At 46.6% G+C, this 24,289-nt stretch overlaps 1 protein-coding gene across 1 annotated transcript in view; it reads right to left on the reverse strand.

The window, feature by feature from the left end:
• Positions 1 to 24,289, reverse strand: part of LOC144168431 (acyl-coenzyme A thioesterase 9, mitochondrial-like) — a 63,331-nt gene that overhangs the window by 16,477 nt on the left and 22,565 nt on the right. Inside the window, exons 5-9 of the mRNA XM_077697421.1 lie at positions 22,270 to 22,346; positions 16,007 to 16,074; positions 8,550 to 8,661; positions 8,255 to 8,345; positions 2,034 to 2,119 (exon numbers count right to left, since the gene is read on the reverse strand). Of these exons, the coding sequence (XP_077553547.1) occupies positions 2,034 to 2,119; positions 8,255 to 8,345; positions 8,550 to 8,661; positions 16,007 to 16,074; positions 22,270 to 22,346 (434 nt within the window). The remainder of the gene's footprint in view (positions 1 to 2,033; positions 2,120 to 8,254; positions 8,346 to 8,549; positions 8,662 to 16,006; positions 16,075 to 22,269; positions 22,347 to 24,289) is intronic.

Consider the following 24,289-nt stretch of genomic DNA (forward strand, 5'->3'; position numbering starts at 1 on the left):
CCTTTAAGCGCCCGCTCTTGTGGTTTCACGTCGCCGTCGGCCTCGGTGTAACAGAGCGAACGAAGAGGACACCGAAGATGGACGAGACAGAGCGAGCAGGAACGCGAAGGAGGAAAGTATGGCGACAGTGTGAGGGGGAGGACGGTGGGCCGAGGCCGCGCGAGACATGCTCGGAGCCGGCCCGCTAATATGGTTTCGCGTCGCCGAAGGATTCCTTGAAATCGAGCGAAGAGGACACCAAAGATAGACAAGATAGAGCGAGCAGGAAAGCGGAGCAGGAAAGTGTGAGGGGAAGGGCTGTATGCCGAGGCCGCGCGAGACATGCTCGGTGGCGGCGACGCGCTGCGAGATAACGCCAAAATGGCGCACGCCGTCGTGCGTTCGCTGATGACATTACTTCCTCGGACGCAGCAGCCATGCGCCGTCCCCGAGAAGACCGAAGTTCGCGCTGCGCTCAAATTTCGCATTAGGGAGTACGTAATAAATTTTTAAATCTATCAAATATTTACATACTCCATATTTTTTTTTGCTTGCACCTCATCGGGAACGGACCCCCAAGCTACACTAGCCTACTCAGTAAGTCTGCCGTAGTTAGTGCGTCACGCAGGGGTAGGAGCCATTCCCAAACCCATCGATAGAGGGCGCAGTGGTCTCGCCACCGGCGGCATCGCAGAAACTGCTTCCTAGACCCACCGATAGATGGCGCAGTAGTTTCGTAGGGGCCGATTCGTATGGAGGGAGAGGGGATGGATTCCTCTGCGCGAATAAAAAAAATCGGGTAGACGGCGCTGCCGTTATTTGGCGAGCGCACGCGTTGACGTTCGAGCGGACACAAGAGGACCCCAGCTTTACTGTTTCAGCTGATTTCACATTGGGTGAAACTGGGTTTAATTTGTTTCCCGCTTTGAAAACTGGTCGACAAAATGTTTCCAAGTGCGACAGTTTGGTAAGTTTTTCCAGGTAATGGTGATGCAATTATTTCAGCGTCGCTTTGCACACGACAAAACGCGCAGCTCTTCTTTCAAACGCAGTCATGATGCCTCTCATCCATCTATCTAATCTAGTAATTCGTATGTGAGAGCTCTTTAAACAGCACTGCTATATGTAAGCAAAGAGCCCGTAATGATGCCGAAGCGTCGATCCTTTTGACTTCACCCTTAACCGTTTTCGTTGCTAACCTCGAATCATCCCTCTGCAATAATTTTCTACCGGCTGGTGTGTCTAATTGCCATTTCTTAGATTTTCGGTCACCTTGCGGCTGCAGGGTCCACTTCTTATCCACTGCTGTTTTAGTGCGCAGCGCGTCGACATCATGGGAGACGGCATCGCCGCGAGTGACGTCATCACTGCCCAGTCCACCCATTTCCCAGTACAAGAGAGTCACGCGACAGACATGTTGGTGTCGATTGCGGGCATTCCAGCAGGGCCGTGTAGATTACATAATCACCTATTTCAGCGGACAATGCTACATTTTTGTTTTGGAAGCGAATAGCAAAGACGCCAGAGTGTGCGAGATTTCGGCGCACGTTGAAGATCCTCAGGTGGTCAAAATTAATCCGGAGCCCTCTACTACGGCATGCCTCATCGCCTGCGTTGCGTCGGCGCGTTAAACCCTACAATTAATTACATTTTTGTTAGCTTTCACTGCAAAGTGGTCTTTGCCGCAGTGCGTCTCTTCTTTCTTGCGGACGGGCAGTGACTGCAACGCTCAGAGTTCTAGTAGCCAGCAAATCCCGAAACAGCAGCATCTAAACTTTTTTTTTTTTCAACTGTATATTTTCGCTAAATTTTATGAGTGCAAGAGCTCAACCACTGATCTCGATCAGTGAGCTCAACCAAACGAAGCAAACTGTATCATCATCGTCACATTAATGCGCAGGGGCGTTATTTAAATTCATTCTTTTTCCTTGGGATTTATGCCCTGTTCATGCGTTGCTTGTAGTTTTTTACCGCTAAGTTGATAAGCACTCCGATTCATTCAGCTTCCGGCTGTAGCTCGCAGTATAACGGCAGTGCGGATGAAGGGCACTTACCAGAGAACATGCACTGTTGAACGCGCCAATTCGTAGGCGTTTCGCATGAGGAATCCCCCAAACACCTTGTTGTAAAGGTTTTCGAACTAAAGCGGGGAGTAATAACAAAGACTAGCGTTATTCGGGCAGCCATGAAAAAAGGAATCACTATTTTTTAATGGGACAGACAACCAATTTTTGTAAAGTGCATGTCCTCTTGCTCACATGAAAGGCAGCGTTTTATACACTGGGGTAAGCGCAAGAAATTTCCAAATAAACAGGCAGAAATAATTTTAATTTTGCACTAACATTTCTGAGATCTGAAAGGTGGCGCCACGTAGTGTCTGAACGTGACACTAATATACCGTACGTGTCCGAACAACTCTGCCGGTTTCAACGCGCCGCATAGAGGAATAGGAAAGGTTGCACATTATTGTTGTTTTAGCCGTGGACAGCTTTTTAAATATCTCTTTTGATCTGCCGTGCCGTTAAAAGTATGTTACCGCACGGTCCACTCTCATGGTTACCAGCATTCCTTTTCGCGGGCCACGCATGGCTCGTAGATATAAAAATTCCGATTGCAAAATTTACAGGGCGCTATCAGCAAAAGTGTTTCGGGATAAGCTACTTTAAGTGATGCCCTTTCATTTGGGATTGAGAAAATATACTTGACAAAAATCGGTAGTCTGTTCCTTAAGCACACATAAAAAACAACTTAAGAGCGTCGTGATATCATGCTGAAGGAAGTGCGCAGGAAGCCTGGACTAAAGTTCAGAAAAAAAAAAAAAACGAGCGCTGGCTGTCCAATGAAGATCGCTGATTGTTGGAAGGGGGGGGGGGGCAGTAATATACAAAGCGGCCATGTCTACATATGCAACTTCCGTCAACACAGTGTATAACAAGGCACGAATGAATTAAGGTGGTATAGCTGCAGTGACATGTTTTAGCCGGGGAGAAGCTGTACGGAGAAAGGAAAATATTGCAGAAGCTCCCAATGTTCAGATGATATATAAGCATTTTTTTCGGGGTTTTATCACCGCACAGGTGCGTTTACGCTGTGGCGCACGAATGAAAAAAAAAAAGAGAGAGAGAGAAAGAGAGTATAGTACACCGTAACAACACTAAAAACAAAACAAAGAAACAAAAAGGGGCAAAAACAACGGATAAACTAAAAAAAACTAAATTTTCGTATTGCAGCAGCCGTAGTCTACATAAATTCCGATTCTTCTTTTTTTCCTTTTCTTTTCTAACTGAACAACATTTCAACACAGGTGATCGCTGTTGTGAGAGCAGGCATAGAAGCCATCAAATCTCGACTTGTACATCGCTTGCCACAAAAACATGATTATTGATAGCCGCATTGTATGATAAGCAAAGTTAGTGGCCTCGTCCAAGCCCTCCTCTCGAGGCCTACATGTTTCGGGGGGTGCACCGCGGCCTCTTCGGCGTACGCCACTACCTCTCTATATAGGTATACGTATGCTTGGAGAGGATTCCTTGTGCTGCCCGAGCCCACTTTTCGGAACCGAAACTGCTTATATTTCACACCTCCATCGAGTTAATTGTCGTCTCCTACTTCTGGTTCCGTCTCTCGGTAGCTACTGTGTTGCCATCTGGTCCTACCGTTGGGGATTTTTAGATGCGACGCTGAGAGCATCTTTTGTCGGCGGCCCTGTCCTATCTGTGTGCGTCCGTCGTCGTCGTCGGCGTCCGCGTCCGCACTCTCCTCCGCTCACCCCCTCTCCTCTCCGACAGCGAACACTCTCTCGCGAGGGGCATTGGATTGGATTCGATTGGCTTGGCTTGGCTTGGCTTGAATTGGATTTGGATTGGATTTGATTAAAATGGATTGTGTTGGATTGTGTTGCGTCATAGCCGCGGCAGACGCACTGGCACCGGCGCGTGCCCAGGTGAGAGCGAACACACTCTCTCAACATCTGCGGGTGTGCGGCCCAGGGTGCTCTCACTCCGCCGGTGGGCGGCGCTGCGCGCAGTGCTGCGCATGCGCAATACTCTCTCTCTCCGCGGTCTCCTCTCCTTCAGGCGCGCTGCGCATATAACCGGTGTGCCGCTCTCTGGCGGCCTTTCGGTCGACGGTTGCTCTCCGATTGCGCTTGAACCCCCCTCAGCGTCGCATCACACCAGGGTTCCCGCCAGGGGAGGTGGGCGTAATCTTTTTACGTACACTTCCTATTTCTTCGCTTGCAGAAGAATGTACTTATTGTCCCCAGATTATTTCCCTCCGCAAGCCCAATCAGTGTATCACAAGCTATTCCGACTACATCTTCCTAATTTTCCCAGTGTATGTTCACCTCCTATTCATCTTGATCATGACGGCTGCAACCCTTTCGCTAAAACTGAAAACTTCCTCCACATTCCTTACTATCGAATTGCGGATTAAGAACCTAGCCCAAGCTCCTTCCTTTCTTGACGCCTTTGGTAGCACGAAATTCGCTCTCTGTTCAAATCTATAAAGCCCACTCCTGTTCTTCAACCTTTGTGATATGATACATCAGTCAATGCCTGAAATATCCTCCAATAGCACAGCTAAGAGGCTGAGCTACGAAACTAACACAGATAAATACTCGAAATCTGCACAACAAGAACAGCTTAAATGTGCAGAAGATTAAAAGAAGAATTTTCAAATAAAAGATGATCAAGCTCGGCTGCAGAAAACATACGCCCTCACACAGTGGCGTAGACTTCTTATTTTTCCGGGGGGGGCAGACCTGGAGTGCACCTCGAAGCGGCGAAGGGAGGGGGGGAGCAAGCGGTTGGGGGGGGGTCCCTATGAGATGACACGTCATCACCCCGCAACAAAGAGGCTACCACTAATCATCATCATCATCATAAGGGGCACCTTCAGCAGTGAGGGCCTTTTACATTGCGTCGGCTAACTACCAGGTGTCCCCAAATAAGATGTCCCGCAAATCTATGAACCGTGAACTTCAGCGGTTTGACGCATCCAGTACAAATTTCTTTGAATACGTGTTTTACCGGTCCCATTTATTCAAAAATATTGCATGACTGAACCATCAGCACAAAAAAACGAGTCGATTTGTTTTTTTTTTAATGGGCTGCTCGGGGGTAAAAAGAAAGGGACACGAGAAAGTGACACAACCGGGGCGCTGCGCGCTGCTATGTTCATTTTCGTTAAGAGCCCCCGAAACGGGTCTGACTTTGACCACTCATTTTTGTATCCGTGAGTGTGTTGTGCCAAAGCGCCCGACACAAATTCGCTGCACCTGGCGACGTGCTGATGGCGGGGTTGATTCGCGCCAAGGTCAAACCGCCCGCGTCAGACGTGCCGCGACTTAGAGGGAAAGGCGCCGCCGAGTCTGCTCTCCCTTTCCCATCGCGACGGCTGGACCAAATCATGCCTGGGACGAACTAATCCCCGCGGACACGCAGCAAGTAGCGCCTGGAGACGCTGCCGCAGAGTCGCCTTCCCTTTCCCGGTCGTGGCGGCTCGGCTGACGGAATCGCTTCGCCTCCATTCGCCAGATTCATAATTCGGCCAGTGATAGCTCCGACTAGAGGCATTAGAACTGCACGCGGCTGCAACGGAACCCTGGGGGTATAAAACCAGCCCGGAAGCAGCGGTCGTGCGGCGGCATCTCATCGAAGGCCCTGAGTTGAGAAGTGCTATCGCGCTTGTCTTAGCCATGTAACGCTCTTGCTACCTTTGTATATATTGTATATAAATGCTGCTTCAAATAACCGTAAGCTCGGCTACTTCGTCGCTATGGTCTGCGCCACGTCGATAGCGCACTGGGCAGGGCAACGTCGCAACAGTAGTGACTGAGCTGGGATGGCCAAGTCCCAACAGTGTATGTGTTTTGGAGGCTTGGAGCGGGTATCGCTCGCAGTCGACGGCCGCAGTGAACCCAGTTGCTGCCGGTGCTTGGCAGCCGTTACAGCACTGCCCAACTGCTCTGGCGTGCTTTGTGACCTCGAAAACAAAGTTTGCAGACAGGCTTTTCGGAGGCGTGATAGCTTGCACTGACGTCACTGTATTCCCGTGTTGGTGCGTTGGTTGCACAGTGGAAATCTACAGCTCTTGGTTCGAGAAGCGCTGATGAAGCTGAGAGCTATCGATAAAAAAATGCGGTGGCGTCGTTATGGGCAAGCAACATGTTTTACGAGACGTTCCAAGACGCGAGCTAAAGGTAAAAACCCAACGTCTGGCGTTGGCGTTCATCATATAAAACGGCCCTTTCACGAGGACTTCCACAGTGCGAGCTTAAACTCAGCACAAGTTGCTAGCGAGGAGTGGTCGCCAGTAAACAGCAGATGAAAGTAGGGGAAGAACAACCACCGAAATTCACCGTCGTCGTCAGCTTCATCATTACACGGTGGCATAAATGAGAAGCAGCGCATCGGGTTGCCATTCGAAAGCAAAACGCTCCTCCAGCAGCAAGATGCCAGAGCTGTTCGACAAAATATGCGAGGCGAAACAAGGCGTCACACGCGTTCGACTGGACATTATGATGTCCGATTAACAACCCACAACCTGCACGGTGGGGCTATATGCTCACGTGTAAATGGACAGCACGAGGACATAGTCCTACCAAACCTGAGCAAAAAGTTTCAAAACGGGAGCCTAATAAAACCATGTGGTTGACGCAAACCATGCAGTCAATTTGACGCGAATCACGTAAACTAACTGCGACTGTTTAAATGAGCGGTTCCGCTCACGAAACAACTCCAGAGCATGACACGCACCCATGGAAACTGCTTAAGACCGGAAAAGAGCGACTTCGGTGCGCGTAGTGCATGCATTGTGAGCAGCCTCCACCGCTTCCCCTAAAACAATTTGAATGAAGCAAGCGGAACGAAGCAGCTACGCGTTCCCAGGCCGCGCATTTGTAAACAAAAATAACTGCTCCAATCAACAGGTGCCGTAGAAACAGAGCAACTGTGGCCACGCTTCCCACCGGAACCCAACCCCCTCGTTTTTCTCTTTTCACCGCGACCCCTTAGCGAGCGACCGCCGAAAAACGCTAACAGCGCCAAACAAGGACAGGCAAAGGAGGGAGGTGCAGTTTTCGTTGCCTGAGTTTACCATCCTTGAGAGTTACAGCGCCAAATGTCTGAAACTCGTACACGTGCGTCCAGACTTGAGTTTGTGATAGAACGTGTTTGCACTGCTGTACTCGCGAGTGCATGTACTCACGAGTGCAAGCATGAGTTCTGTACTCACGAGTAGTGGACTTACCCTTGTACTCAATCGTCATCATACTAACTTTTTTAATCTGGGTGTGTACTCACTCATCATCGTGCTCACTCGTGAGCTTGAGTACAAATGAGTACAAATGAGTGTACTCACGATCGAGGGCGCCGACCTATGCTCCCGACAAAATGTCGCTTTGCTGGCGTGCTGCTGAAGCCAAGCTATGGTGGCTAGAAGGGCCACCCTTCTAGCCACCATAGCCAAGCGCAACGCTACATTGTTGTCAACAATCCACACACTGAGCACGTCTTACTCACCGTGAAAAAAAGCGTCACGGCCCTGCGTTTCCCCCTGCCCATCGGGAGGACGGAACTGTCTTTCAAGATCATAACCCTTATTGTAAACAATAGTTGGCAGACAGGACGGCCAACAGTCCGATGTCGACGGGCGCAGAGCCGAGCCAAGCCCTTAAAAAAATTCTCAGCCGGGGCCGGAGGGGGCTCTGCCCCCCCGTTAAGCCGTTCGGGGGTGGCACGAGCCCCACTGCCCCCCCGTAGTTGGCGCTTCTGCCCTCACACAAATACATAACGAACTCACTGCGCTAGAACATACTCTCGTTTTAGTAACTACTGCGGTGGCTTTGCGTCCAATGCATTGTGCTGCAATGCATAAAGTTGCGGGCTAGCTTTACAATGTAGCGGCAGACGTCACACATCACACGTACACACACACGTGTGTGTATGTGCGTGCGTGTGTGCGTGTGCGTGTGTCACAGAAGGCTAACGGTACAATTCCTTTACGGAACGGTACCCGATGGGCTTAAAAAAACGGGCTGATAATTTTGGTAGACGTGTTTTAAGCTATCTGCAATTTCTGACTACAATTCAGATGTATGGACAAATATAAAGGCTAGTACAGTAGCGAAAACAAAATGACAGTGCAAGGGCTTGTATCTCACAATATTTTACCCTTCTTGGATAACACGTGCCTAGATGACGCATCGCCAATGTATCCTTCCTGTGCACTGCTAACTATTCAATGGTCCCTTGGTTTTTAAGCACGCCCGTACCTCAGGCTGGCAAATAATGACTTTGGCTAGTTTTGCATCCTGCATCCAAATCGCATTCTCAGGACATTCTGTGGACTTCAAGATGTACGTCCTGCAAAAGAAAAAAAAAATGGGTGGTGGGGATAAGCATATGCAAGCTGCTGTAGGAAACACGAAAGCTTGTAATAACAAAACTGCAAAGCATCAAAGAAAGTAGAAAACTTGGCGCAAACTAGACGTGGACGAAGAAGGAAAGAAACGACAGATAGAGGCGTCGTAGGTGCGAAGCATTGTCAGCAAAGCATAGTCAGCTTACTCTGGATCAAAGTCTTCCAAGAAAAGCTTGTGTAAGAAATCCCTCTCCTCTTGCGTCGGCGGCTTCTTGAGAATGCCTTGATCTTTGAATTCTCTCCTCCGCTTGATGTTGGCTGGAACAGTCATAGTCGACACGAATTATGTTCACCGATTTTTGAATCTGCTCTACATGCTGTAAAATGCTGCACACTTTTTGACATGAAATAGAAATCAATGCGTGCTTTTTCTGCAACTGCAAGTACAATTAATGTAGAGGTGGTCGTTTTTATACCTTTTTTTAGGGAGAGGAGGTTGGGTAAAAAGAAGTGGGGCCACTGTGCTGGGGAGGGCATTGTTGGCGTGGATAGAAGCTGCGAAAGAGGCGGTTTAGGGGGAGGAGGCGGTTTATGGAGAGGAAGGGGGGACGAAATCTGAGCTACACGGGGACCAGCGTCATACGCACTTAACCCTTTGATGCCCAAAACTGTTTTGTTTTGTGTAGGCGCGTGAGAAGTTTTTTTTATGATCTAAAAGAACTTCGGACATCATAAATATGAAATCAGAAAAAAAGAATTGGTTCATTACGACGGACACTAGGACACTGGACACTGGGAAACACAAGGCACTGGTGGTCCAGATATCACTTGCACAAGAGAGCTACCTTTATCACCATGATTTATGGTTCAAGCGAAGACAATAACGTAAAGTTTGTATTGCTATCATTTGTAATAACAACAAAATTGCACAATTTCGGTTACCTGTCACTGGCCCATTGAGCCTCCCGGGTTCGACGCGAGTTGACACGAGTAAATAATATTTTTTTAGCACACGGAAGTGCGTCCTGCCCTCTCTTTTTAATTATTGAAGGTCCAGGATCCTTTGTTAAATGTCGGAAAAAAAATTACGCCCACCTCCCCTCGCGGGAACCCTGGTGTGATGCGACGCTGAGGGGGTTAAAGCGCAAGCGGAGAGCAACCGTCGACCGAAAGGCCGCCGGAGAGCGGCACACCGGTTATATGCGCAGCGCGCCCGAAGGAGAGGAGACCGCGGAGAGAGTGCGACGGCTATGACGCAACACAATCCAACACAATGAACTTTAATCCAATCCAACCCAAATCCAATCCAAATCCAATCCCATCCCATCCAAGCCAAGCCAAGCCAAGCCAAGCCAAGCCAATCCAATCGAATCCAATCCAATGCCCCTCGCGAGAGAGTGTTCGCTATCGGAGAGGAGAGGGGGAGAGTGGCTGCGGACAACGGACGCACGCGGACAACAACGGACGCACGCGCGAAGGACAGGGCCGCCGACAAGAGATGCTCTGAGCATCGCATCTAAAAAACCACAAAGTGCGAGCGAAAATAAATATTGTTTGAGTTGCTGCTCCTGAGCAACGCTGGGCATCAAAGGTTTTAAGGAAGGTAGCAGGATTCTGTGTGGTATGTCAGGAACTTAGGGCACGTCGTGAAAGGGGAGGCGTACTCTACGTTCTCTCTTTCTCACTATTTGCTGCACCGCGTTTCATTTTTCTTTCTGTTACGATTTCACGTGGAATTTGTCCGCCACAACGCTTCTTCGTTGTCTTTGTGGGCACCCCTTTTTATAATTTGCCCGCTGTCCTTTATAATTTCTCCGTAAAACATTGTCGCGTATTTGCTCCTTTCGTTACAAATGTCAACGAAAGACGCTAGTCTACTGGCGCCCCTGACAAATAAATTCCTCCCTTCTCTTTCCCGCTCACCTCTCATGCTGTTCCTCTCCAGTTTTGTTCCTCCCAAGGTTACACTGCTCAAGTCAATTTAAAGTTACCGTGTTCCACTGCTCCAGGTCGAGTACCCTACCACGTTTCCCTACTCTACGAGCGTTCCAAGTGAAATGTGGAACCTATCCAGTGGAACCTTGTGTTACTGTTGCCGTTTGATTTCTCAAAATTCCGCCAGAAGATATAGTGGCACGGGCGACAGCAGGCGACGGAGTGATTTTTTTCTGAAGTTGTAAGATTTGATTTGCTATCGCAAAAACCAAGCATCAATGAATCTTTTTATAAAGGAACACTGTAAATATCACTTGCGTATTGATTTTCTGCCTTACGTTTGCGTAATGTCTTGCTCTTGTTCAACATTGTTGACAAGTATGAACATTGACACCGGACTTAGACGTTTAGATTTGGTTGTGGGTATATAAGACTATTGCTGAGTTAATGTTTCACTTTGGCCGAGAGGCTAAATCGAGTCACAGACAGACAGAGAAACGGACATACTGGCAGACCAAAATTTCTGCGTTTAAGTAGCCCAAGAAAGACTATCGTCTCTTAAAACAAAAGAAAAAAGATCCAGAGATCCAATCTGTGTTGTGGGTAAGGGAACAGAGGGGTGCCTCCAATAGTGAGCTTAGCGAGCACGGCACAGAAGAGAAATGACAAAAAAATTGAATTACAGTTACAATAACACGCACAATGATTCTTCTGTTGTGTTAGCTTGGCCTCATGTTTAATTTCTCCAATTAAGTTAGGCTCCCTGTCCTTCTTTCGAATATGAATTAATGAGTTGAACGAGATTAACATTGCATGTCATGCCTCCCAAAGCCTAGACTGAATAATAAGACGTCTTAGCTAAGAATGTACTCAGAAACCTGCAATATTCGACCACCAAGTAATGACCTATTTCTATCGTCGATGCTCGGCCCCGAGCATGAAACACAGGAGACCCATGCACGATATACGCCGTGCTTAAAGACACGGTGCTGGTTGCTATGTGTTGTACAATTTTGTGGCGATCTGCTGCCTCGTTACAGCAAGTTGAGATATAAATATACCTTGGTTGTTCTATTTAAAACACAGAAACAAAAACAGCGATCAGTGTACGCTGAAGTCACTTCTGCAATATTTGGCCGAAAGTTATCGCTGAAATGCTCTCGCTCATGACTAGGCCGCCACCAGCCATCTCGCGCGGCTGAGGAAGCTTGTTGTATTTATATTTTCCTGTGTTTTTATATTTTTCTTCCCATTTTATGTATTGTATTTTGATTTGTTATAATTGGTTCTTTCACTGTTTAGTGCGGTTTTATATTTTCATTGCATTTATATACAGAACGATTTTTGTTCTTGCTTTTTATCTATTTCGTTTTATTCTTTAGGTTATATTTCATTTTATTTGTTATAAATTTTTATACTGACTGCACTGTGTCGGCGCGTGCTTCCGGCATAATAACTAAAAATTGACCGACCCACCGACCGACTAACCGACACTAAAAAAAGGGGGAAGTTCGCCCACAAAGACTCCGCACTTAAAATTGGCCCATAACCTAAAAAGGCCGGTATTCAACGCCGGAAACCTCAAACATGACCCGAGTTCGGTGGCTGTTTTGCCATCCTATCACATCGTAAAGTAGGTCACGAAATTGCACGGTTCTGCTGACATTCGCTGCACGGCTACCGCGCTCTGTCGGGGCCATCGACTTTTCATTGACTCGTCCTAACAAAGAATTACTAGACCATTACCCATACGTTCACGTTTGTTCAACTTGCTCTGCAGTCTCTTTCGTATCGTTTATAAAGATATCAACGATGAGTGACCCAATGTCTTGTTGCACAGCTTTCCCATCTAAATTGTGTACTGCACGGGTGTGTTTGAGTGTTTCATCTGCAGGGAGTTCCTGAAATAAACATGCGATATGTCGCGTTTACGCTGACAGGTTTCTAATACTATCACCTAACCACCAAAGTGTTAGACATTCGCATATGGGGCGCAATGTCGTACATAACAGCCTGTGTCTGACAGCACTGGTTTTACGCGTGTTCATTCGAAGTTATTTTAATCCTGACTGTTCTTTGGTTACTAACACGTAACGACACGTATTAGTCACGTCACGACAGATGCCGTTCGTACAAGAAGTGTGTGTGTGTGTGTGTGTGTGTGTGTGTGTGTGTGTGTGTGTGTGTGTGTGTGTGTGTGCGTGTGCGCGCGCGTGCGCGCGTGCGTGCGTGCATCACGCACACACACATGCACGCACGCACGCACGCACGCACGCAGCTTGCACTATAAAGCTCCTAAGTAATTCACGTAATTTATTCCAAGTAAGTTAAAATATTTTGAGTAATTCCAAGGGATTCTACTAAGTAAGCTTTAAAATTCAAATAGGTCTGAGAAATTTCCCGTATATGTGCGAGTAATTGTCCCAGGCAGAAAAAAAAAAGCTACGCATTTAAACTAAGTCATCGGCGGTGACTTCTTGCAAATTTTTTTTATATTGCTTCTAATTGTCCGTACTTTGGAGCAGCCAGAAGTTTGAAAAAAAAAAAGTACTGCGCTGAATAAAGGTTTAGTGTTTTTGCAATCACCGAACAAAGCCAATGAACTTAATGGGAGGGAATATTCACTAAAAAAAATATGTTCTAATCTCCAGGTGGTAACTGAAAAGAATTAGCGCGATGTTGCAGGAAGTAAACACAAAAAAGGTCAAACTCCATCCACAAGGTGTAGTGTTGCATTAGCAGCAGACAACCCACGTGCGATCGCCCGCAACGTTGTCGCCGACTTAAATTATGACGGAACAACAGATGAAAAAAAAAAAAAAAAAAAGAAAATCCGAACAGGGCACCGTGATGGGGGGATTCTGCGATTCTGTTGTCGATAAAAGTGCCTGCATGCCCTGCAAGGCCGATGAGGTGTTTTGTTCAGGTGTTAACACTTTATTAGCTCACGTTGCAAATAAATACAGTTGATACCCGTTAAAGCAACTCGTGGTGTAGTGAATGTTCAAGGTAATTGGTCCGCTAGAATAATTGACAGCTCTAGGGCCGATTGAATTCTACATTGTGCGAAGAGAATACAGTAGCAAGGAAACAAGGCAATCTCATTATGTTAAGCAATGCAGATCTTGTTGTCCAGCCCCGACCTGACGACCCAACTCGCGCTGGCAGTCAGGGGCCAGGAGCTGCTGGATGCATATGGGACCCGCGAAGAAGGTTCCACCCCATCTGGTGCCTGCGTGCACTAACCACTTAATGGGCTCGATTAAAGTTGATTCTCTCTCTCTCTTTGCGATGCATTCAATTTCGGCTGGCGTATGCCGGCAGTGCAGCGCATTCACGTCCTAATTCTGGTTACTCTTTGCTGCTGTGGCAAGCTATGTCGACTTTCGTGCCAGCAACATTCGCGGATGCAACGAGCGGAATGGCATGCTATTGCTGTTCACCTTCGATTCACTTTAGCTATTTACATTGTGCAAGGAGTAAATACCTTGATGGTTGGCGAATGAACTTCGAACGAAAAATCTGAGGCAGATTCTGATGACATGAAACGAGCCTCAACCCACCGCAACAAAGCATGAACTCGTCGCCTTTGTGTTTTTTCAGGACGTATTAAGTCCCGTGAGGGTTGGCAAAAAGCCGTATGTGCATGTCAGTGGTACGTCAGGAAAGCTTTCGCGGAGTTCCAACGCATACGTTTACACCCAACATCTTATGTATGCAACTGATGGTTGTTTGTTTCGTATATCATTGTGATAATAAACGTCAGTCGGTCTGTTTTCATGCAATTCTGCTGGCGAAAATAAGCGTTCGTACTCCCTTTCTTTGAAATAAATATTCCGCCGTAGCAAAAATTGTAGTTCGTTCTATAGCGGTTTGCCATAACGGGGTTTTACTGCGCGGCATAAAAAGTTACGCGTAAGAATAACAAAAGGAAATAGCAGAGCTGCACACCGCTGCGCTGAAGTCGATGACGACGAATCTGTCAAGACATCCCTTCGCAATCCGCACGTGAAGACAGCCACCGGACCAGCTGACGAAGAAATGGAGGTCTACCTAGGTGACGACGTGCTACAAGAGGATTTTCCCTAAGCGGCTGTGCCTTCGGAAGACGAAGATGAAAGGGATGGCGACGGTTGCTGCTGAATAAATCACTGTACATACTTTAGTGGTCTTTGATTTACAGTGCCCTTCAGAACGGCTTTGCACTGCTGGGGTCCGGCTGCTCCCTCTCTCCAGGGATCTGCTGTGAGTGTGGGGAAAAGCTATGTCGAGCCGTAGCTCTGCTGTTGCTCCAGCTTTGCACCACTCGTGCAAGCGTCGCCATTTTTTTTAATTGTTGGCTGCATATATTGGTCAATAGATTGCATTGTGGTGAAACTGAACACCAGGACTGTTTTAGAATGCAGCTGTCATTAACGCATACATAAGAAAACAGGTTACCTCTTTGCCAGCGCTGGTGGCACGCTCTTCACCCATGTCCACATTATTTAGCGCGAAGGAAACCTTGAGCGCTCCATAACCGATGCGCGAAATGTTCATTTATAAAAAAATAAACATTGAATTGCTTGTTTAGAAAACAAATGATAATTACAAATAAAGAATACTGCATCAAAAAGAGGCTAGATAGCAGCAGAAACAACAACAGCTAGTGCTGTACCGTTGGCGACGTGACCAAAACAGGAAAAAAAGTGAGGCAGAAGTAATCCTTTGGAGGATTATTGTCTACGTAAATTCGTGCAGGATTCTATTTGCGGTGGTGGATACGTGCCTCGTGGTGGAACTTGTAATTCGTATGCATTTTATGAGGAGAAGGAACGTGATCACTCTAGTTGCAAACTAGCGGCTATTGCGCCAGAGGTTTGCTCAACATGTTGTTCATGGTAAGTAGCACGCTTTCGAAGCAAGCGAGTGGTGCGGGCACCGCCTTTACTCAGCCTCCTCGACACCTTGTAACCACCGTAGAACCTCGTTATACCGTGTTATACCTCGTTATACCTCGTTATACCGCGTTATACAGGAGGAGAAAATGCTTCGCACAAAACGGTAGTACGGTTTAACCGGTCGGTAATGGTGGTAACGTTGCTAATGGCGGCCTGTTGGTTCAAGTGACTACTCTGCAAGCAGAAACTACGGCTTAGGGTGGTGAATAATAACAGTGTTTTACTGTACTTAAAGGAAAAATGACAGCCATAACTTAGTACTTGACATCTTCGAGACATCACGTACAGTCTTGAACCGCATAATAAAGTGCTTTAGCACAGCGGGTAGCGTGTACGCCACCCACTAAGCTAAACCACTCTAATACGTGATCATTATGAATTAGCAAGTGAGCTTGTGGGGAGGACATCCTACGTGAGGGAAAGACGTGATTTTGTGTAGGACGTCACGAAATGACGGACTCGCTGCGGTGGCTGTTTTGCTGCTGAGCCCGAGGATAACAGATTGGATGCCGAGAAAGTTGACGTGAGGTTTTCTAGAAAGTTAAGTTAAGAAACGAGACCAAAACTTCTGGGATAAACAAATCTCCAAAGAGATCCGTCACCGGCAGTAGACGAACAGCTGCTGATGACGGTGACTAAAACGTGACAACAAACGGTCGATAAAAAAATTTGAAGCTCGGCTAACTTTTTTGTTTCAGCGTAGATTTGCGTTCATCGGAAATTCCAAAGCAAAGTACTCGGACGAACCCTGTTTGTGAAGAAATGTGCAACGGTTCAAAAAGTCTTACCTACTCCTTCATTGAAAATAGCTGTTTCTTCATCGCTGTTTAACTCCAGTTTGTTTACAACGACAGGCCTGAAAAGAATCCGCGCCCAGTTTTTTTTTAATTGAATTGAATTGAATTTTATTGACCGAGCGTGAACACGAAACGTGAATGGGTACAGATGCACTGGGAGGTCCCAAGGTAAGAACCGCAGGCGGGACCTCCCATGATGATTGTAAAAAAAAGAGCAATCATCAAGCCACACTAGAATACAATGTCAGCAAATAAACACTCAGCATAAAACAGAGAAAGATGAATACAAAAGCCAAAGAAAACCAAAGAAAAAATATTACACTAAGAAGCAGGAACACTAAAAAACAAAGAATACAACTCCAATCTATTCAAAAAGGAGATATGAATACCACATCAACAAGACATGATGCTACACTTACAATTCAATCAAACAGAAGGGCCTAACAAGAAAGTCTTTAATTTGGATTTAAAAACGCAAAGTGAATTACAAGATTTAATCTCAGAGGTTAGTGAATTCCAGAGCGAAATGGCGGAGAATTGAATCGTTTGTTTGCCGTACTTGTATACACGGAAGTAACAGATTCTGGCGTGCAGCAAAGCGCGTTGAATTGAGATTATAAGTGATGCGTTGAGGGAGAATATCTACAGCAAGGTGATCGTGCAAAATTTTAAAAAAGAAAATACCAATGCTTTACCTATACAGATGATGAACGGGCAAAACACGGAGCTGATAGAACAGCGGGGAAGATTCTGCTTGTCGATGGGAAAATGTAATGATGCGTAACGCTTGTTTCTGCAGTGTTATTAATTGTGCGATGTGGGTATGATAAGTACCACCCCAGGAAGAAATGCAGTAATTTAGGTGACTGTGGACAAAAGCGTAATACAAAGTTACAAGAGTTTGCAAGTTGAAGTATGACCTAGCTTTAATCAAAACTCTTATACCGAACATAACTTTCTTTGAAATGAAGATTACGTGTTCATGAAATTTAAGGTGAGAATCGATTATTACGCCAAGAAAGGTAGTGCTACGACGAAGTTCAATTTTATCACCTGAAATATACAGGGAAGGGATGGCGGAAATTTTTCTTTGAGGGGAACTAAAAAGCAGAAATCAAGTTTTAAGAACGTTAATAGATAACTTGTTGATGAGACACCATCGCTCGAGGGAAAACAGGCCAGCTTGGAGCATTTGGGTTAAGGTACACATGTTTTGATGGGAGTTAAAGATGGTTGTGTCGTCAGCATACAGTACGCATTGTGAAGAGGTTAAACAGCGAGGAAGATCATTAATGTAAATTAAAAAGAGCAGTGGGCCCAAGATTGAGCCTTGTGGAACGCCTCTGTTAACTGTGACCGGGGGTGATGTTGCTGTGGAAACTGAAACTATTTGTTGCCTATTTAAAAGAAAGCTGCGTAACAAAGTAAGAGCAGGACCTGTAATGCCATAACGCTCAAGTTTAATGAAAAGAATGTCATGGTCAATGGAGTCAAATGCTTTCGAGAAATCTATGAAAACAGCAGCAGCAACGTCGCCGCGATCAATGAAAGATTTAATTTTGTCTATTAGACATGCAGTCGCAATGTTAGTAGATAGGGCAGCACGAAAACCAAACTGAGAGGGGGTGAGTACCGTAAAAACCCGCGTATAATACGAACCCGCGTATAATACGAGGTGTAATTCGGGGACATCAAAATCAGAAAAAAAGTTTTCATCCGCATATAATGCGAGGTAAAGAGCACATAAAACATTTATTTGCACTGCAGTTACCGTTCAGTCTTTGTCAGTTTTCGCTGGCACCGTCTCCCGACGTCCGTTTAGTCATCGTCAGGGTCGCTGCCGCTGTCTGCTGAAGTCGCCTTGTCGGAAATGTCTTCCCACAGAAAGTGGTCCTCAGTGCTATCAAGGGCGTTCGAGATGCCGCATTTCTTAAAAGAGCGACTGACGAGCTCCTCTGGAATGCTGGCCCACGCATCCGCGATCCAGCCACAAAGCACCGCTGGAGAAACCCGCGTCAGCCATTCGGTAGCTGTCACTTACGGGTATCCTGTCCTCATCCACTCTTGGTAGCAGGACCCGATGCAGTCTTTGAGAGGCTTGTTGATGCAAATGTCTAGCGGTTGCAGCTGCTGGGATGTCATTCCTCCTGGCATGACAATGAGTTCGGTGCGGGGTTCGTGCAACAACTTCTTCACGGAATCGGCCAGGTGGCAGCGAAAGGCGTCCAACACGAGCACTGACGGGAATCCCCAACAGTGCTCCAGGCCGCCGACACCACACAAACTTTATCCAGTCAAGCACCAGTTGCTTTCTCCACCCACGAATGCTGCCTTCGGTAACGCCGAACTGCCGTCCTGCAGCGCAATTTCTGATGGTCTCGGCACATAAAATAACTTTTCTTTTAATTGCAGCCGAATACTGTTTTAGTGCACCCGACATCTTGATAGACTTGCGGTGAACGTGCCGAGATCCTTCGCGTAGTCAAAACAATCAAAATGGCGCCGGCTGAGAGAAGCAGCAGCCAGCTAACGCCACAGCAAGATGGCGCTCCCTCCGCTGAAACCGAAAGTGCAAATTCTCGGGGGAAAACTTTGGGATCCCCATATAATACGAGGCACAAATTTAACAGAGTAAAATTTGGAAAAAAAACCTCGTATTATACGCGGGTTTTTACGGTAAGTTGAATTTTTTAAGGTAGCGGGAAAAACGGGTCTCAATAAGTTTTTCTAGAACCTTATCTAAGAAGGAAAGATAAGAAATGGGTCGATAATTATCTATACAGCGCGCGTCGCCATTTTTGAGTACAGGAACAATTTTTGCTATTTTCAAGGCCTGAGGAAATGATCCGGTTTTAAAAATTAAGTTGAATATATAACAAAGAATTGGCGCAACAAGTCGACGTACAAGTTTCAAATGGAACCCATGAATACCATCTAAGCCAGGCCCGGTAGTCTTTAATCCTGCAATGGTAGCTTCGATTTCATCAGAACAAGTAGGATAAAGAAAAAAAGATTGGGGGCAACGAAAAAGGTCAGAAGAATAAGGGCACGAGGGAAGTTGTGAGCATATAGCCGAAAAATGATTGCTAAAAGCATTAGCAATATCTGCAGGTTCAGTAAATGATGAGTAGTCCTGAGCAATGGATTTAATGGGCTTATGCTGAGTAGCGTTATTCAAGAATTCCTTAACTAACTTCCTTTTTTTTTTTATGTTGTTACCACACCTATTGAATTCGTTGTCGTAGTAGCGGCGCTTGGCGGCTTTAAGAAGCGAGCACAGAACTTGAAAGTAGCGTTTATAACGTGCTCGGAGATTAGAATTGAGAGGTTTACGCTTCATCTTTTTATATAGGTTATCTTTTTAAGTTTAAGTTAAGTCATATTATGTCTTTGAAAAATGAAGCATCAGAGAAACACTTTTATTAGCAGCGAAGCTGTTTAGCCAATCGTTATTTTCCGTTTCCGCAGTTACAAAAACCAAGCAAATGCCGAGCGCTCGTGTGTGCGTGCCTCGCGGCGACCACCAAGCGTCCCCGGCACACGTTTGTAAAGCCAAGCATACCAACTTAAACGGATTGGACAAGATTTGCCCAAAAAATAGCTCCAGCGTTCGCCGTGATCGTGGAAACACTTGCTCAAACGAGAAAGACACGTAATAGTGTATACGCCCCTCCAAGGCGATGTCCAATGGTTATCACTTCCAAAAAAATGAAGGAAGCTAAACTCATTGCAACAATGATGGCGTAAAGGTCGTTGCGGCAGCAAGCCGACTGCAATCGTGCACTTACACCTTCGTGATGGTCGTGAAGGAGAGCTTCGCTACCTTCAAGTCTTACTCGTTAGTGTGAGCTTCCTTCATTTTTTTTTTTAGCAAAATTATGTCCCATTGCAGCAACCTACTTTCAAGCCTTTTTTTTTTCTTCCAAATCTATTATGGATAACACTCAGGGAATAGCGCGAACAAATTGCGGGCGCAGTAAGCTTTCTCTAACAATCTTAGAATGCGTGAGCATTACGTCTCGCCAGTTTATGTTACCGAGTTCCGTCACTGAGTTTAAAGTCGTTGATTTTTGTGCTGCCGAGTTTTGTATAGCCGAGTGACGCAATACACGTAGGAGCTCAAACTTTCTTGATAAGAAGACATCATTCAACATACAATGTTGAAAAGCCAGCTTCACATAATTCGAGTTTTACGACGAGAAAGGGACTGGCTTTACTGCATTTAAGCCTTTTTTAGTTAGTTAAGGAATTAAGCCTTTTTTTAGTGGCAATATAAGCAGTCATAGCCATATGTTAAGGCCCTAGGACCTTTTTGCAATGCTTGAGGTGGCAGCCATAAGTGCCCCATTCTACGAAAAATGGCCGTTCTTATGTCGTTGTTTGGTGAAGAAAATGGCGACCTCAGCAAAGAGTAAATAAAAAAAGACGTGTTTTTTTTCTGGTGAAAATTGAACCAGGACCGCCACAGTAGCAGCCCAAAGCGCTACAATTGTGCTACCAGAGCACTTTGTTTAGCAAGTTTATTCATTTGAATACCTTCTGCTACGTAGGCTCAGGAGGGGAACAACATGGCACGCGTGCAATAACTGATGACTCACGCAACCAAATGGCCCATAGAAAGCGTCTCGGTTTGACGAACGCGTAGTGCCCAAGACCATATAGTTTCATGCAATTATTGTACGCAACTCTAAGCCGTAGTCTCCATCCAGTTCATTGCCTTCATAGGCACCTAAAGCGTTCTGCTTCTTTTGTTTTGAAGGCTACCGTGGAACGGTAGCAGTGTACGGGGGCCTCGCTCAGTTCCGTGTCCGAGTCGGGTGACGAGAGCGCGCTCACTGTCCATTCTGTTTTCTGGACGCAATGCCACCACGCTGGCTTGGGGCTGGAAACACACTCCACAGGATCCAATCGCGCTCGCCATGGTGAGTGTAGACTTAGATTGAGCTCGCATTCGCAGAGTACCAAGTGTTCTGTCGAGAAGACTAGGCAGTGGAGACCCGACCAGTCGATCTTCCAGTGGACGCCTAGAAAACGCTGCACCTCGACCCAAAAGAAACCTGCGGTGTTGCATTCTAGGAACACGTTCTCTCCAGTCGTTATCTCACCGGAATAACTCCCGTGTGGAACCGGAAGAAAAAGTTTTTAGAACCATAACCACTTGCAATCGGCAAGGTCATGACTCTTCTCGGTACGACCGGCGACCTCGCTCACCTGGGACTGAGATGTACGGACGACGGCGATATCGTCCACTTACTCTAGAACGCGAAGTTCTGCGCTTCCAAGCACCACTCACGTGATCGAGTGGGAAGGGGCGATCATCCGACAAGGCGATTCTAGATAGAGTGCGAACAGGATCGGAGACATTGGACAGCCCTGACGGACCGATCTGGAGGGCCGAGTGTTCCCTCATTGACTGTCTTGGCCTCCAGGCTTTTAAAGGCCTTCCCTAGCCTTCGGGCGAATTCGGAATTTCTGATGCAATTTGAATTCATTATCCAGCGACTGCTCGTCCTTGCTTTTGGACGGGCTGGACCTGTTGCTATAGAGCAGGCCACCAGCCCCTGATGGGAAAAGTCGACAGGAATGACGTTGTAGCTTACTACCCGCTGCAGAAAATCGCTGTCAACGGAGACGCGATCCAGCCGTGCGGCTGGGACTGGCCACGCCCCCGTGTGCAGCGGGGAGCGCCCCAGTCGCGGTCCCGTACGTGTCACACAATTAAGTCGGTCTCGCGTCAGGCAGCAGTCAACCGCGGCGGTGGCTCAGTGGCTAAGGCCAGAGTCCTTCAAGAAGCATTGAAGGACTCTGCTAATGCGTTGCGCTGCTGAGCATGAGGTCACGGGTTCGATTTCCGGCCGCGGCGGCCGCTTTTCTGATGGAGGCGAAAAGCAAAAACGCTCGTGTGTACGAGATTTCAGCGCACGTTAAAGATTCCCAGGTGGTCAAAATTAATCCGGAGCCCTCCACTACGGCGCGCCTCATCGCCTGCGTTGCGTCGGCGCGTTAAACCCTACAATCAATCAATCAATCAATCAAGACAGCAGTCCGGGCGCTAGCGGGGGCGTCGGCTTTACCGTGGCTGCCGAAATTATTTTAACGAATATAGGCAAACAGGAAACCGAGTCTTATGGTCAACAATGTACGTGACAATTTCGCTCTAATTGTACGCCTCAGCATCTCCATAGGCCGCAGTGTACACAGCCTGTTATCAAAATCAAAATTATATATCACAAATGAGAAATTGTGCTACTTACTGGTTTGAGTTAGCCATCATAGCGACCATGACAAACTTTGCGGTCAGCAGACGCTCCGACGCCTTTTCTGGAAGCAGCTGCAACGGCGTATACACTACGAGTAAGCGCGTTATGCGTACGTAATATTTAGAGGGAAGCTCGTAAGCGTCTGCATCTGCCTCAAGCTATGTCGATGTTGGTGTACCCTACCGGCCTGGCTGTACCGGGGAGTGTAAACTGGAAAAGAAAAGAATCGGTCGCATGTTTTGTTGCTTCATTGCCAATGCCATCGAAAGACGATAGTCTCTTTCCACCCCTACCATGTGACCTCCGCTCCTCTTTCCCGTCCAAGCCCCCCGCTCCTTCTCTCACCTCCTACTCATCATCATCATCATCATCATCATCATCATCATCATCATCATCATCATCATCTTATCTACGCCCACTGCAGGGCAAAGGTGTCTCCCATTACTCTCCAATTATCCCGGTCCTGTGCTAACTGCGACCAATTTATTCACGCAAACTTCTTGATCTCATCTGCCCGCCTAACTTTCTTCCGCCCCCTGCCCCGCTTGCCTTCTCTAGGGATCCACTCTGTAACAATAATGACCGATGGTTATCTTGCCTTCGCATTACAGGCCCTGCCCACGTCCATTTCTTCTTCTTAATTTCTACACGCGTTTGTTCCCCGACCCACTCCGCTCTCTCCTTGTCCCTTAATGTTACACCTATCATCTCCCGTTCTATTGCCCGCTGAGTCGTCCTCAATTTCAGTTGAACTCTTTTAGTGAGCCTCCAAGTTTTTGCCCCGTAGGTGAGTACCGGTAAGATGCAGCTGTCATACAGTTTCTTCTTCAGGTACAGTGGTAGGCTGCCATTCATTATCTGAGATATGCCTGCCGGATGCGCTCCACCCCATTTTTATTCTTCTAATTATCTCTGCCTCATGGTTGGGTTGTACCTTACTCATTGGGATTCAATTTTTCCGCGTTCGTCCTGCTCGTATGCTGCGTGTTCAAACCATTTATTTCTATTTTGTCTGGAACAGGACGAGGAGATATCTTTTTATTTCAATCTCGCCTCTTAAACAACACTTTTATCACATTTTTAAAAATTTGCTACCACAAAAATTTTTTTCCACGTATATTTTTAGGCAAAAGAATAGTTCTCACTTTAGTCATATTTGTACGTTTGCCTTAATTATACCTAAATGCTCATTTGGTTTAACAATCTCGACGCCTACAATGCACGCCACCGGTTTTAGTAGTTCGGGAAGGTCTTGCCTATATTTACTTCTCTATCAACTGCTCTTCCATATTTTGGCTGCTTTCTTGACTCGAGTGACAGGCAGAAACAGACAGACGCAGCAACATTTTTTCCCCTACCTAGCAGGAAAGACTACCATCCTTAAATATGGCGAGAATGTGAAGTGTAAAGCTGTGGAGAAGCGACCAGTTATTGCTACACTCCTTCCTCTCCGTGGTATCGCGGAGCCGCACGCTTGAGCAGAGGCCATCAGTATGGTTACGAGAGGAGCGCACCGTTGTACGTTATCGCGTCGTACAATAAGTTTACCGAGGATGTGAAGGAGTTCGTTGGTTCACTGCGGTGTTTCAGAAGCTGTTACTCGACAACCAGTTTTGATTTTCGTTGGGATTGCCGTCGGTTCACAATTGATTTTCAGCCTTACATAATCGCCATAAAATGTATCAACAGCTTCGCTCTAATTTCGCATTACATAAAAGCGTAAGTGTCGGTGATTTTTTTAAACAGGAAATAAATAAACTGCATCCCATTGTTCTATTTACTCTGCGAATGACTGCGATGACGTGAGCTTGATATCACTTATGCGGTAACAATTCGTCATTGGCAATGTTTTCTCAGTTAAAACTTTCTTCTTACTGTGCCTCCTTAAAGGACAACTGCAATGAAAATTTACCTGCCCTAAATTCTGCTTCAATGTGTGGTATGCACCTCTAAAGTCCCTTGTGACCTAATTTTAAACTCCACAAACGCGCAGTTTTTTTATTAAAACCGTTCG

The sequence above is a fragment of the Haemaphysalis longicornis genome, unplaced genomic scaffold, assembly GCF_048455015.1.
Source record: "Haemaphysalis longicornis isolate Haplotype H1 unplaced genomic scaffold, Haemaphysalis longicornis Haplotype H1 scaffold_2, whole genome shotgun sequence".
In the NCBI taxonomy this organism is placed as follows: domain Eukaryota; kingdom Metazoa; phylum Arthropoda; class Arachnida; order Ixodida; family Ixodidae; genus Haemaphysalis; species Haemaphysalis longicornis.